The sequence below is a fragment of the Pempheris klunzingeri genome, chromosome 17 (genome assembly GCF_042242105.1).
Source record: "Pempheris klunzingeri isolate RE-2024b chromosome 17, fPemKlu1.hap1, whole genome shotgun sequence".
In the NCBI taxonomy this organism is placed as follows: domain Eukaryota; kingdom Metazoa; phylum Chordata; class Actinopteri; order Acropomatiformes; family Pempheridae; genus Pempheris; species Pempheris klunzingeri.
This window is the reverse complement of record NC_092028.1, coordinates 6,946,405-6,960,959: the sequence shown is the minus strand read 5'-3', so window position 1 is coordinate 6,960,959 and position 14,555 is coordinate 6,946,405. Positions and strand designations below refer to the sequence as shown.

The following is a 14,555-nucleotide window of genomic DNA, read 5'->3' as shown; positions in this document are numbered from 1 at the left end:
AATTTCTTGCTAAACAACTCTGTATCCAGCCACCCATATTTCTTTGCAGCAACACAAGCTATAATGCCACTGACCAGACACTGTCTGTGAGAACATGTTTGCATGGTGGTACCAAACGCCTAACCATGCATGTAGCTTCCCTTTGATCTCTTACACTATTCGTTGCTTACCATATGTAGGTATTTCACAGTCCCTCTACTGACAGGCTGTAGTCTTTCAAAAACCTCAGTCAAATAACTCCAGTGTGAAAATGTAAAGCAGAATGGATCTTGGTTGCAAGCCTGTACTTTCCAGTTTTGTTAAAATTTTCGGGGAGGTGTACAAATGCTGTAGTGAATCCAGCTCAACCATCCATATCAGTTCATTTACCTCCTTCACCAGCTACAGCTAAATAATAACCAGCTTGACTTGTTGCCTGTGGTCATTTCCCTGTCTGAACCACTCCTGTGGAAACCTGCTTTTCCATAATAGTCTGAGAAAACCTTTTAAATTCTCATGGGATCTGGGGCTTGAAAGAGGATGTTGATAAGAGAGGTGAGGAAAGAGGGATGTGGTGATGGGAGAAGGGGAAGAGGGAGAAGGCAAGATAATAGAAACAAAGACGCCAAACGAGGAAGGACAAGGAGGGAAGAAACAGAAAGAGGACAGAGAGAGCTGAGGAGAAAAGAGAGACTGGTGTAGGAGGCATAATTATTCTGCTAAACCACGTTATTTCTTTGGGGGGGGGTCAGAGCAAAGACAGAGAGACAGAGACAGGTGTAATCAACACACCGTTGCCAGAGTTGTTGCTGGGTGAACAGTTTTTCTGCTTGGTCGCCTGTCGACTCTCTTTCATCCAGGGAAAGATCTGCTTGGCCATGGTCGGGTTAGGAGGCAGTGAGGAGGAGGAGGATGACGTGGAGGAAGATATGGAGGACGAAGAATTAGACGACTTATTGGGGCCTGATTTAGAGACCGAGGAGGCCCCAGCACTGCCCCCCGGCTGCTGAGCCCCGGTATTACCATTGCTGGGGTTAGAAGGCAATGGGGGGGACACCTGGGAGCCAGTGTGGTGCTCAGGCGGCAGGCTGGGCCTCATGCAGCTGCCATTCAGCTCCTTGGTCTTGGCTAGCTGCTGCTGCTGGTGGCTGCTATTACTGCCCAGTGACTGTAAAGAGCAGGCCGAGCGCTGGTACGAATCCACATCCAGATGGGTCGCAGACTGGAAGGCCGGCTGGTGGTGGGACACTGGGACCGGGGCATCGTAGCCCCCAAAGCCGTTGGCGGCTGCCGCTGCCGCCCCCTGCACCTGGTAGGAGGAGTAGCCACCGAAAAGCGTCGAGGAGTTGTCGTAGTATGTTGTCTTCTGCATTTCTGAGAGAAGTGGCGGCGTCTTCTTGTGCTCCGGTCCTTGATGAGAGCCACTGCCGGAAGACCATTTGGTACCGGGGGTCACGTGACGGTGTCTCTCCAACGGTCCCCAGCAATCTGACCTAAAAGGTTAGGAGAGGCAGAAAAAGAAATAAGAGAGATAAATCCATCTTCCTTCAATGAAAGGCACCATGACATGAATAGAAAACGCTGCTTTTCTTTCCTCGCCTGAGTCCCCCCCCCCCCCCCTCCCTTCTGAGCCCACTGCACAGCCTGCAGATGCTCTAGAGGAGGGGGCACGAGGAGGGCAAACTGCGTTCCCTCTCTGTACACACACACACACACACACACATGCAGAGAAAGAACGTGTGCACATATTCATGTTAAACTTCCATTATTATTATTATAATAATTATTATGATTATTATTATTGTTATTAGTAGTATTAGTATTATTATCATTAAGTGGTAACACAGCCCAGTGTGTTATCTAGTAAATAGGCTCATTCTTTAGCAGTTCGCCTTAGAATTTAAGAATAGAATTAAATGAAATCTCCTCTTTTTAATGTTGCAGACGTTACTACTCATAATTATATAATTATACATTTTCTATTTATTCGTTAAGTGGATTTCGTTTAGTTTTTTTTTTTTTTAAATAAAGCACTACCCCGGCATGTCTGATGTTAATCAAGCTGAGCGTGACATTTTGTTGTGCAGCCTAATGGCGGCAGTGAATGTGGCCTGTATAAATTGTTCCTTTGTGACTGATGTAGGTAGCCTATTTCTGTCAGCCTCTGCCTTACACACATGATTTAGTCTACTGTACACTGTCTGTTCGGCCCTTACCTCACTCATCCTCACTCACAGGAGCCTCGCCATCACTGCTGCTGAATAACAGACTGCTCTTGCATCACAACACGTTTGTTTGAACAAGTCGGCGGAAACATGACAGTGCAAACAATGCACAGCAGATCTATAGCGCTTTATTAAAAGTTTTAGAATTTCTAAACGGAGAAACAAATAAATACGTATTAATGGTACTTCGAATATCCTAAACTGGCAAGTTGAAGATGCATTAAGTCTCCTTGCTGAAAGTGATGTCAGAAATATTTCTCAAAAAAGTTCTTTTGGGATTTTTTTTTTTTTTGTCATTGGAAATTGGAGTTAATAATTTACACACGCTTCTACAAAAAAGAATTCTAAAGAATGAGAAGGTAAAATGAATTAACAAAACACGTGGAATTGGGTTTAGACAAAAAAAAGAGACCAAGATAGATAGATAGATAGATAGATAGTAAAGAAAGAATCCCCGGAAGAAGCTTCACGAGTCAGTGATTCATTAGGATCGAGTGGTCAGAGTGCTCTATCATGGCCCCTTGAGAGAAAAAGAGGAAGAAAAAAAAAAAAAACAGCAGTGTGAGCCCCCATAGACTACCTATCTCACCGCTGGGGTGGGCCTGTGGCCGCCAGAGGCCGGCTTGTCAGGCGCGAGAGAGCACCTGGCATTCATTCCTCTTGTGAAGATAAAATGTTTAACGGGGAGAAGAGGAGGTGAGAGGCGGCCCTGCTGCCACTGAGCCGCTGTGAGCTGGAACTACCGCTAAGTACCGAGGCTCACCAGCTTAACGTCACCAATAACTCATCCCACACCAGTAGCACACACACACACACACACACACACACACATCATGTAGCCATCACTTCTATTTCACCATGTGATCAAACCAGCTAAGCTATTAAAACAGCAAAGAATCAAATAAAAAAGCGCAAAAAAAAAAACAATGCTTAAAAGAAACCCGAAATTAAGTTGTCTGCTCCTGATGCATGCATGCATGCAAAAAAAAAAAAAATGTAAAAATCGCCTGTAAAACACAAGGCCCAGAAAATACATTTTGGGAATAAATGAATAGCAGTAATAGTAATAACCAGTGGGAGAAAAGAGAGAAAATGCTGCTATGACAAGAGGGCTGTGTTTCCTAACAAATGTGATAAATAAGAATATTTAATTTGAGTTGCGAGTGTTTTTATAATGAGCGCTAAAATGATAGAATTCCCCTCTCAAATCTGACTATTCCTTTTTTTTTTTCTTTGATCAGACAGTCCAGCCCTACTTCAGCTCTCAGCACGTCACACATGTCAGCCATTTATCTTTCTGGTAGACAAGCTGGAATCCTAATTATTTACTCTGAGGAATAGTCCCAGGGAGAGAGAGGGAGAGAGAGAGGGAGAGAGGGAGAGAGAGAGGCCGTGGCAGTGAGTGTAGGAGGAATATGTGATTAAATCATATCGCTGTTTCACCATTAAAAAGGACACGTAATGTCTCTGCCCTGGTTTGTAGGGCTCACTGCTTAATGCAATCACCAACTTTACTAGACGCCTCCCCGAATAATCCACTTACACTGACAGAGAAACAGCCACTCAAACACAAACAGAGAGAGAGAGGGAGAGAGGGAGGGAGAGGGAGAGGGAGAGAGAGAGAGTTGTCGGCCTTGGTGTCCAGTGTCTGTGTTTTATCCTGGAATATAAAATTACAAATGGCGCCTGCCATGAAAAGCTATGCAGGCAGGGAGACAGAGGGAGAGAGAGAGAGAGAGAGAGAGAATGCATTAACTTGGACAATCCGCGTATTCCTTACCCCCATTAACGGGCACACAGAGAGGGGCCACTTACAAGAAGCCGAGTCCAGAAACAATGAAGGACTGGTCAGATCCCAGCTATTGTTGCTGTGTTTCGTGGCCTCCATTTAAGCTTGGAGTCACCAATCACTGGAGCCTCTCGTGCGAATAAAATTAGAGCATCTCGGCATTTTTGGTGAGACTTTTAAAAAGTCAGATGTTATCGGCATAATAAAAATGGAGCGCCGTGAGAAAGAGATAAGGTAAATGCCAAAGAGACGTGGATCATCCATAACAGAAAAAATGGTCAGCCATTGCTTTTGTAAATAAATAGCTCTGAGCGAGGACGAGGCATGGACAGAGTGGGAGAAGAAATGAGAGGAGGAAAAAAAAGAAAAGAAAGAAAGAAAAATGACAGAGATGGAGGACTGAAAGAAGAAGGGGGGCTGCTTGCAGCGGGTAGCTACAGCAGCTTAAAGCATTGTGAACTCTTCTTGAACCGGGATTGAAGTCATACGGGCCATAAATCACTGAGCCAGCCACTCCGCCGTCCACAAAACTGCACAGCGAACAAACACACTCCGTATTTCGGGATTGTTGTTGTAGCTCGTGCATTACCGGCTGGCCTGCCCGCCCGCCCTCCCGCCGGTGATGCTCCTTACCTTCCTTAGCACCGGTGGTCCCGGTCCAGTCCGGCACGGACCCAGCTACACCGCATCACAGATTAGTCCTCACGCACGCAATCAATAACAATAATAAATAATATAATAAATAACGACTCCGCTCGCTTTCTCTCTCGTTTTCCTCCCTCCTCCTCCTCCTCCTCTCTTCTTCTCTCCGCAAACCCGCTGCTCCTCCGGTGCTGTCTCGAGCCTAGCACGGCTGCTCACGACCACCAGCACAACAACACCTCTCGGAGCCAGCGGCGGCGGAGCGGGCGGCGCTGGGGGGGTTGGCGGAGCGGACAGCGTGTGGCCGTGAACGGCCGGCAGGAGAGAAAAGCAGCGCGGACCCGATGCGCCAGTGCGGCGGGGGGGGGGGGACTCGGTGTACGGGCAAAATTCTCGGACGGGCTTGGTGTAGGCTACGGGCAGGCTAGCTAGCGCACGAGCTGAACGAGCTTACCGGGAGCCTGCCTGCTGCCTGCTCGCGCCCCCCACCCCCCCACCCCCTCCACTCCCACCCCTCCACCTCCACCCTCCGCCCCAGCACCAGCGCTGCCTCCACCGCTGCTGTGCTGATAACAATGGCCTCAAATTTCTTTCCTTTTTAGCCTCTGTCGCTCACGCAGCCAGCGAGCCGGTCACTCAGACAGCCTCCCAGGAGCAGGTCCGCCACTGAACGTCACCCCATCGCATTTTTGGATGCTCGTTCGTTCTTTTTTTTTTTTTATTTCCCCCTCTCCCCTCTCTCAGTCTCCCCGGGTCTCTGCCTCTCTCCCTTCCCCGTCTTCCTCCCTATCTTGGGTCTGTGCGCCCGCGTCGCCTCCGTCTGTGGGAGGCTGTAGGTGCTGGTCTTACTGAGCAGGGCTAGCAGCAGCAGTACCGGCCTACAGTAGTGATGGCTGTGCTGGTAGCATCCTAGTAACCATTCTCATCCACACCGGCTATCAAGCAACGCTCACGGGGGCGTAACGGAGGAAATAACGGAGGTTGACTTGCGGACGCGCTGGTTCCTCCATCAGAGAGCTCAGCGTCACTCAGACATTATGTTAATTTCACTGAGTGGAAGTGAAACACGCAGGCAGTTATCTCTTCCCCACAACAGGAGCATCAGTTCAGAACTGTGTGAGCAGTTATGTTAACATGGAGCCTACAACTGGATATTGTCACTAGGGAAACTTTGGCAAAACTTTTACGCAGTAGCTCTTAAAATGACTGTTTCTTCTTCTGCCCTGACAGTTCTCCTTCCTCTCCTGCTTTCACACAGCGTGAGGCCATACTCGCCCTGTTCCTTCTCTAAAGAGTGTAGGTTATATTCTACAGGCCAATGGCGTCTTATATTGCTTATATTGATTTACACGGTTGACTGTATTTGTTGACCTTAGACAGTCAGTGTTAGTTTCGGGTTAGCAGCTCTTGTTTGCAGAGTTTGGCTGTAGATTTAGTAGAGCCCAAATGTTTACTCAGATGGGACCGTGTAAATTACGACAATAGCCATTAATATCAAACTAGTTTGCAGTCCAAAGGAAGCAGCTAGGGTTACAATCTATCAAGCCTCATTTGAGAATGTTATCATGAATAGTTATAGGCTGATAGTTTGTGTTAAACTGAAGAAGCTAAAGTCATGTGTCAGTTGAAATGTGATTTAAAAAAAAAAAAAAAAGCATTTCCTGAGCCCGTCTTGCAGCTCAGTCCAAGTCTCCCTGCAGAAACTAGACACTTAGTCTGTATTGTTAGGATTTCAACACCTTGTCTGCCACCGCTGCTACTTGCACAGAGAAAAGTGATTAAAAAAAGAAAAGGCATAAAAGGCACAGACAGTAGCAAATCAAGAAAAGGGTATAAAAAAAAAAACTATGTATGATGTGGAAGGGAAACTTGGGGCTTTAAATCACCCACTTCCAAGTCTTTTTAAAGAAAAGGAAGCATTACAAGCCAGTCTGACTTCTTCCCTGTGTTTTGGCTTTAGCACACATGGGGGGGGGGGAAGGAGGACTGGAGCTGAGGACAGGAGTTGAAGCACGCTGAAATAGAAAGAGCAACAAGAAAACCCAGAAGCAACGAGACACAGAGGTGTGACCAAAATGGAAATGAAAATATGAAGGTGTCTTAGAATGTTTTCGAACCCCCTCCCCTACCAACACATGCACACCTACACACACATAGTCTCTCCCCCCCCTCTCTCTATCTATCTCTCTCTGTCTCTCTCTCTCTCTGTCTCTGTCTCTAGAGCTCTCTCTCCCACTTCCCTCTATTTTTATTATTCAGGACGCTACCCCTGTCGTTTATGGCTACGTAAGATTTATGAGTTTTCTCGCACCCAGCAGCGTGTGTGTGTGTGTGCGTGTGTGTGTGTGTGTGTGTGTGTGTGTGTGTGTGTGTGTGTAAACAGCCCAACTTTAAAACAGATAGCATTCGCTGTGGGCTGCTGAAATGAGAGGATGAGCGCCATGTAGGTGGAAGGTGGGAGCCTGAAATGTGTCCGTCTGCAACTTTTCCTTCAAACCAGCCTTTGTACGGAATGAAGGATCTGCTAACTGCTGCTGAAAAGCCTCATCACTCATTAACCAAACCACTAATCAGCATTTTTTTTTGTCTCTGTCTTTTATTTTATTTTCTTTTTTTTCCCACTGAGCAAAAGTGTAGGAAGAGAAGTGCATCTGGAGAATTAAGCAGAGTGGATTACATGTATGCACTGACTTGTAAAAGCACGTCGGTGCTTGTAAAAGGACGGCAGTTATTCTTTATTTTCCTTGGATGACAGACGCGCATCGACGGCTCGGTGTTTCGGATTGAGTCACGGGTATTGGGTTTCACAACTGAAACTATGTGCTTTGCAGAGCCATGGAAATACTCTTTCCATGTTTTTCTTTTTCCCCCAGGACTCGCAAGGCCACTGAGGATGACACAAAGGAATTGCCCCCGACGACGGGATTTAAAATCATACTGACCCCACATCAGGACTCTATGGAAACACTGCTGAATGCTGAAATATTCAAAACAAATGAAGAATGAAAAAAAAAAATTGTTTTGTTGTTCTGGATGAAAATAACTTGAAGCATTTCTAAAAGTGTGACCTATTTTTTTGCAGCTGTTTCATTGCTGTTACAATTAGCCTACTCGCGTTTGCATTCCTGCCATTACTGCAGCTACAAAGTGCTGTTTTAATAACTGTCTTATCAAATGATGAACTGTTCCTACTGTGTTTCCTGCTGCGGCTGTAACCTGCGGCTATCACTCTGCCCTTCACACCTCTGGTTATATTACATTATATTACGTGTCATTACATTATATACACCACGCACACACACACACACACACACACACACACACACACACATGCATGCATCCATCTGCACCTCTCTACAAATTGTAGTCGATTTTATAAGAAAATAAAAATGTTATGAACGTAAAATTGTCATTAACAGCATGATGTAACAAAATCCCCAGCATCTTCCTAAATGCTGTCCACGTTCATTTTTAGAATATGATGTCTGCACTGCACTGTTTTAACTGTTTAAACTATTAAAAAAAAAATCCAATGTTATGGTCTCAAAGATATTCAAAAATACGCAGCAACATAATAATAACAAAAATAATAATAATAATAATAGATGTGATTACAAAGACTCGGCATTGTGGTTCGAAAAAAAAACTGTCAAAGTACTTTCCATTTCAAAATGATCACCGCCCATACTTGTTTAAGATATGCTGTCTTTGGAGCAGGTTTAATAGTCTGTTCTTAAATAGTTACGCACAATAGCTCAACATTCCCCTTGTGTGCACTTCCAAGTTTTTTAAACGAGATCTCCACACACTCTCCACGGTCTAATAATAACTTGCCGATGGATCTCACTACAGATGCACAAGCTCTTTCCGAAATTGCAGGAATGACACAAAAGAGTAGGACTCACCGAAAGATTTCCTCCTATTTCGTGATGTTTTGATGGAAGAAAACGGCTTCCAGAGAGCTTCTAAACCCTGCAGGATAGAGAGGGGGAAGGGGAGATGGACGGATGGGGGAAAAAGATAGGAAAGAAAGAGATAGAGATATGCAATTAAAAGGTCTTGGTAAAATCCGATACAGTGCACAGACCTCTTGTAGTGTAATCGAACGGTTGGGACAGGAGCAACAAGCTGACAGGTATTGCTGACCTTAAATTAATCCAGGTGAAAGCCCGCAATAGAAGCAGTTATAGCAGAGAGAAGGATAAAGGCTGTCTGGGGGTGATCTGTGATGTTATTGATTCTGTTTATAATATTATACATCCTATTATATTTACCATGTTTTCCCTGGGTTTTACAAACGGTGGAAATCCCTGATCTGGGTTGCCTGCTGTTGGGAATGTCTTTAACGAGGAAAAATGGCGCTCCTTCCCATCTGCATCAGTAATGCAGTAAAAAGTCATAATGGAGAGATAAAATGAATCGAAAATGTGCCTTATTAACAATATCCTATTATCCATAAATATTTTGAGAAATAAAACGGGGATGATGTGATCATGGAGCGGTAATATTAAAACGCCATATGTGTCCTAGTGAGTAATCCTAAAAATAGAAGAAATAAACAAAGTAATTAAAATAAATAGACTGCTTGCTCACACCTGCATTAGCTTATAGAAATGTAACCTGTTGTGAGAACGTTAAATGAAACTGGTGCACTGATAATACACCAAGCACAAACAGCTATGATAAAAAAAAAAAAGATAAAGTCAATATCTAAAATGGAAAGGAATTAGGATCGAAGAACACGCACGGACAAATGAGCATGAATAAAAATCCACGATAACCACAATAAGAAGGACTTCTGACAAGTCCGAGCTGTTGCTCCACACCGAAAAGCCGGACAAGAGAAAAAATAAGAAGCAAAAGAAAAGGAGAAGCGGCCCCATGACGAAAACAGCTGTTTCCTTGCGGTTCTGCATCCACGCAGCCAATAAATAACTTCAAGATCATTCCGAAAGAAAGCAGACAGCAAGGACAACATCCAGGGTAGTGTTACTGCCCGGCTATCCTCATTGCGCACCCCGCGCAGGACACCTCATCCCGGCTGGTCAGACAGACACTCGGCGGTAAACATCCATCCCCCGCTGCTGCCTGCGGTGCTAAACACTCTTTAAAGGTGAATCCCAAAATTGTGTAATAACATCCACGAACAAGTGCGCTGTCCGCCTTGTTGCATAGCAGCGGTTCTATTTTATTAAAGTGCTGGAATAAAATCTGTGGCCCCGCGCTGCTTCTGTTTCTGCTCCTGACAGCTTTCCCCCCAAACACATAAATCAAAAGCAAGGATCCCCCGACCTACCCGTACCAGCCTGCACCACCTTCACCACCACCATTACCACCACCACTCCTACTACAAAGTTATTTATTGTTTCCGTCCATGCACTCACGCACAGCTCTGGCTGCCGTCCATCCCCATCGCAGCACCAGCCGGGATTTCCTCCCCGTGTCCCCCCCTTCAGCCCCGCGGGTTAGTCGGGAGTTTGGAGCCACGGAGCAGGAGCGGACTAGTCTAAAGTTGCCCAGAAAGTGATGCACGGGCCGACTAGCTTAGCCAGCTAGCCTATAGGCCGACACAAAGGGAGGAGGCCGCCTCCACAGCTCCATAACAGCTGATGAGCCAAATTTTGAGTGGAAGAGGAGGTAGAGGATAAGAGGGGGACTTTCACATTTAAGAACCATCCTGTGTCCAAATAAAACAATGTAGACGGCTGGTTTTCTCACGTTTGAATGAAGTCAAAGTGTGAAATAATGGTTTAAGAAAGAGCAACATACTGTAGATGCAAGAAAGCATAATTGAATAGAATGCACACAAAGCGAATGAGCCGCAGGTTTAGACTGAAGGAGTGGATGGAGCACATCAAAGCACATTAACACAGAGGAGATCATTTTGTTGAGCTGCTATTTGAGTATTTACAGTGTTTGCAGTGTTATATATTCACTAAGTATTTCATAGGGAATCTCATTTTTTCTGAATCCTGCTGTTTCTTTGCACTATTAAATATGATGCAACATACATACAAACAGATGCTCCTTCTAAGAACAGCTTCACACACAGACTATTCACCATATTTGCTTCCTTTAACTCCATCTAAAAGTTGCATGACCTTAAATCTAACTACAACACAAGTTCAGACTTTTAGTATCAGTGCTATTAGTTCACAAACATAGTTAAACGCACCTTATGGTAGTCAGGCACTCGCAGTGATCTATGGGTGCACAGCTCTCCAGAGGTGACCTTTGACCCAGAGGAGCAATAGCTCAGTGCTTTAATGATCTACCCGCTGGCAAAGTGCTCCAGAGTTCCATTTTCATACTATTTTATCCTTTAATCCTCGGACCTGTAAACCTTTCCGTTTTAGTCAAGATTTACAGGAAGTACATTTTAACTTTCAATTGAAATCATTAGGATTTTTCTGTAGGTGCTGATAGGAGTCTGCAGCCAGCTGCTATCAGGACAGACAAAAAACAAAACGGCAGGCCCTGAGAGTAATCTGTATCAACTCCAAAACACAGCCACATTGATAGTATTCATACTAAGTGTAAGGTTATCATCCAAAATATACTTGCCTTTAACTATTAAATCTTATCAAGGCTGTGGGTTCACTGTTTTAACCAAACTGTCAGAGTTGAATTTGTCTACATTTTAGATAGTCCATACAGTCTGCATACCAAATAAATGGCCGGCTAACAACCAATTGCAGATCATGAAGAACATAAGAATCATTATAAATGTATTAAGCTTTACTTAATGGACTAAATAAACTAAGCTGAACCTCTGAAGCTCTAGCTGCAGAATAAAAAAAAGAAAAGAAAAGGAAAGACAGAAAATGTAGATCGGCCTGGCCTCAAACAACCTATCTGTTGAACACATCCCCCCACGTGTATCCAATTTCCGGATTTGACGTCATTTACTGCAACATCAGTGGGCTTCTGGCCACTTACATTCTTCTCAAATGATCTCCACGGTTAGAATTTCATCTAGTTTGGAGAATTTATCGCGTTTCGTTTCCCAGAAGCTGAACTCCCTGTTTTGGTCTCACTTAAGCGGCAAAAACATAAAATAAGAAAACCTCAAATAAGGGAGCATGTGCTGTTTCATAAACACACGTTGCTTTACACGAGCAAACATTTGCATGTTGTAAACTTTTACACGTTTGCAGGCTGACATCACCTCGCAGTTTCACACTTTAGGTGGGACTTTTACGATCTATGGGAGTTGACATCTGCAATGTTTTCTCTGCTGGTAAATTTTACAATAAGAACTAGTTTTACTCAACTTGACAAACAAACAAAAATCAAACACTAAAGCCTTATTTTCACACTGAGAAGTCAACACGCTGACTTAACACTCTGTGCTTTGAATTTACACATTGTTTTTGAATTTCCTTAATTCAGTGTTTCTCCAGCAATGTTGACCTTTTTTGGTCCACCAGAGCACCCACCATCACCATTTACCTCCCCACAGATCAGTCAATATTCATATTTCTTTTGCCAAAAGGACATTTTTCATCAAGCCCATTTGAAGCTTTCCTTGAGGTGTAATGAGGTTGAACGGCCATGCAGCACCATCACCAGCTTCACCGACACAGTCGCACCAAATGGGCAAGCGACGACAAACCTGCGCTGCAACACATTTCATCTCCTACCTCCTGCTTCAGGCGGATGACACACAAGTTTCATCACCATTCTGAGGATAGATATGCACTACTGGGAGAAACTGAGAGAGAGAGAGAGAGAGAGAGAGGGAGGGAGGGAAAGAGAGAGAGAGGGGGGTGGTAACATGTTTCTTCCAGTTCGTTTAATTAAAGTGTGAGTCTCAGAGGGGTACAGGGTTTTTGGTTTGCTTCCCACACATGTTACCTATCACTTAGGTACACCTGCACAAATGGAATCTATCCGATGCAACAGCAATAAAAGCTTTTCTGGAAGTTCCTAAAAACTCAACTAGGTAACTTTGTTTCTAAATGTATCAACCCCACCACAACCATGCATTTCTATTCATTATGAGGGTTTGTGAAATGAAACAATATGCATTCATGAGGAAAACTTTGAGTACATATTGTAAGGCTATTCTTTTCACAACCAGTCTAAATGACATGAGTCCAGGAGTGTGTACGACCGTGTCTCTAAAGGTTACCCTACATACATTCATACAGTCATCATATGGAGCCCCTAATTTTGTGACGTATTCTGTTCATTCAAGCTTGTGAAATCTGAACAAATCTTCTAGTTATGAAAGTGTGTTGCTCCTGGCTGTGGACACAACATCGAGGCATTACTTTCATCCTATGCACAGGATAACACAAAGACCTTTTTGAACACTGTTTAAGCCACAGGCTTCTGTTGAAGAGGACAAATTTTGTTTTCAGCCCATGCTTTCAGAAGAGTCTGTAGGCATCCTGCAATCTGAGATTAAGTTGCACTTTAACAAATTAACAAGAGATGGTGGCAAATAGGTTCATTCTTCTAGGAAGTTGCTGATTTCATAGGAATCTTATTTCTACATTTTGAGGTCTTATGTGGCCAACCAAGCTATTTTTACATGAAGTGAAGCATGACCAAAACCTAACTGACTCTTTAACCATAATCTCATATCCAAAACTTAACCACCTATGCTGCATTCCATCATTTTATCTTGTTTCATACTACATCTTATGTTATCAATTGAGCCGATACGTTTAGCCCAGTGTCTACCCTCCTTCTTGCTGCAGGCAGGGTCACCCGTTCCCCCAAAGGGCTCGCCCTGAAACAGAAATGCACCCCATCAGCGCCTTCCTTTGACAGAGAGTTAATCTTTATCAGAGATGCTAATCTTTAACCTCAAACTCAAAGAAAGCCCTGACGCCAGAGGAGAGAGAGGATGAGTGTGTTTTTGGGATGGTTTCGAGGGAGGTGGGATGTGGGGGTCAAATTGTCCTTTCTGCTCCTGGGCCATGAAAAATGCCAAGCTCACCAAGTCTGTCAGGCATTGGATGAACAGGGATAGATGTGAATCCTTGCGTGTGTGTGTGTGAGTGTGTGAGTGAGAGAGAGAGAGAGAGAGAGAGAGAGAGAGAGAGAGTGTGTGTGTGAGAGAAAGAGAGAGAGAGAGAGAGAGAGAGAGAGAGAGAGAGAGAGAGAGAGAGTGTGCTCAGAGTGGTATATAGAAATAACATAGAAAGGTTTAAAGAGAGCATGTTTAATTTCTGGCTGAATATAAGTTTATGAACTTATATTTAAACTTATATAAGTTTGAATATTCAAAGCTTAGTAAGTGTCATCATGTTTTGTTCTGACACTTAAATAGCTTCTATAGTTTTCCAAGAAAGATTCAAGGGATTTTTTAAAAGTAAGAAATGAGTTGTTTGGTTTGCACATTCCATAAGTTCCTTATCTTATATGGCTGAGTATTTTGATGGTGATATAGATTAATATTACTGAGTATTAAAAAAGTGTACTAGTAGTGATTTGAAGTTTTAGTAACAAATGTGAAAATAGAGCAGGTCCTTGAGTTAAAGGAAAAAGTAATATCTCATGGTTGATGGTTATTTTACTGGATGTCTGTGTGGGTTTCTGCATAGTGACTAGTTGCTGGTGCTGCACACACTGCAGCCCCATTCACAGCTACACTAGCTTCTGTGTATTCCTGAGGAGCAGGCTACAGCAGGAAGTCCTGGCTGTCCAATGATGGAACATCTTTTACAGGAGTTTTGTCATTATGTATCCTGGTGTCACTGTGGCTACCTGTTGGTCAAAAAAGACAATTTTCTGGGACACTAACAACCAGGGATTTATATCAGTAGTCATTTGTGGTTTGGCATTGTCTTAAAAATGGATTTTCCTAACTTGGTATCATATAGCTTTGAGGCCTCATTATGTTGAGTGTTGAACAACCTGTACCAGTACAACAGGCCTGTATCCATTTCCTAACAACATGTTCCTCT

The 14,555-nt window shown here is 43.9% G+C and overlaps 1 protein-coding gene across 3 annotated transcripts in view; it reads right to left on the bottom strand.

Moving 5' to 3' along the window:
• hoxb3a (homeobox B3a) overlaps positions 1 to 14,555 on the bottom strand; it is a 37,436-nt gene that overhangs the window by 4,605 nt on the left and 18,276 nt on the right. The window contains exons 1-3 of one of the 3 annotated variants that reach the window (XM_070847165.1): positions 8,910 to 8,958; positions 8,541 to 8,607; positions 772 to 1,472 (exon numbers count right to left, since the gene is read on the bottom strand). In XM_070847165.1, the coding sequence (XP_070703266.1) occupies positions 772 to 1,351 (580 nt within the window). In that variant the 5' untranslated portion in view covers positions 1,352 to 1,472; positions 8,541 to 8,607; positions 8,910 to 8,958. Of the gene's footprint in view, positions 1 to 771; positions 1,473 to 4,626; positions 4,700 to 8,540; positions 8,608 to 8,909; positions 8,959 to 14,555 lie in introns of those variants that run through there. The other 2 variants (XM_070847164.1, XM_070847166.1) reach the window with 2 other exon arrangements.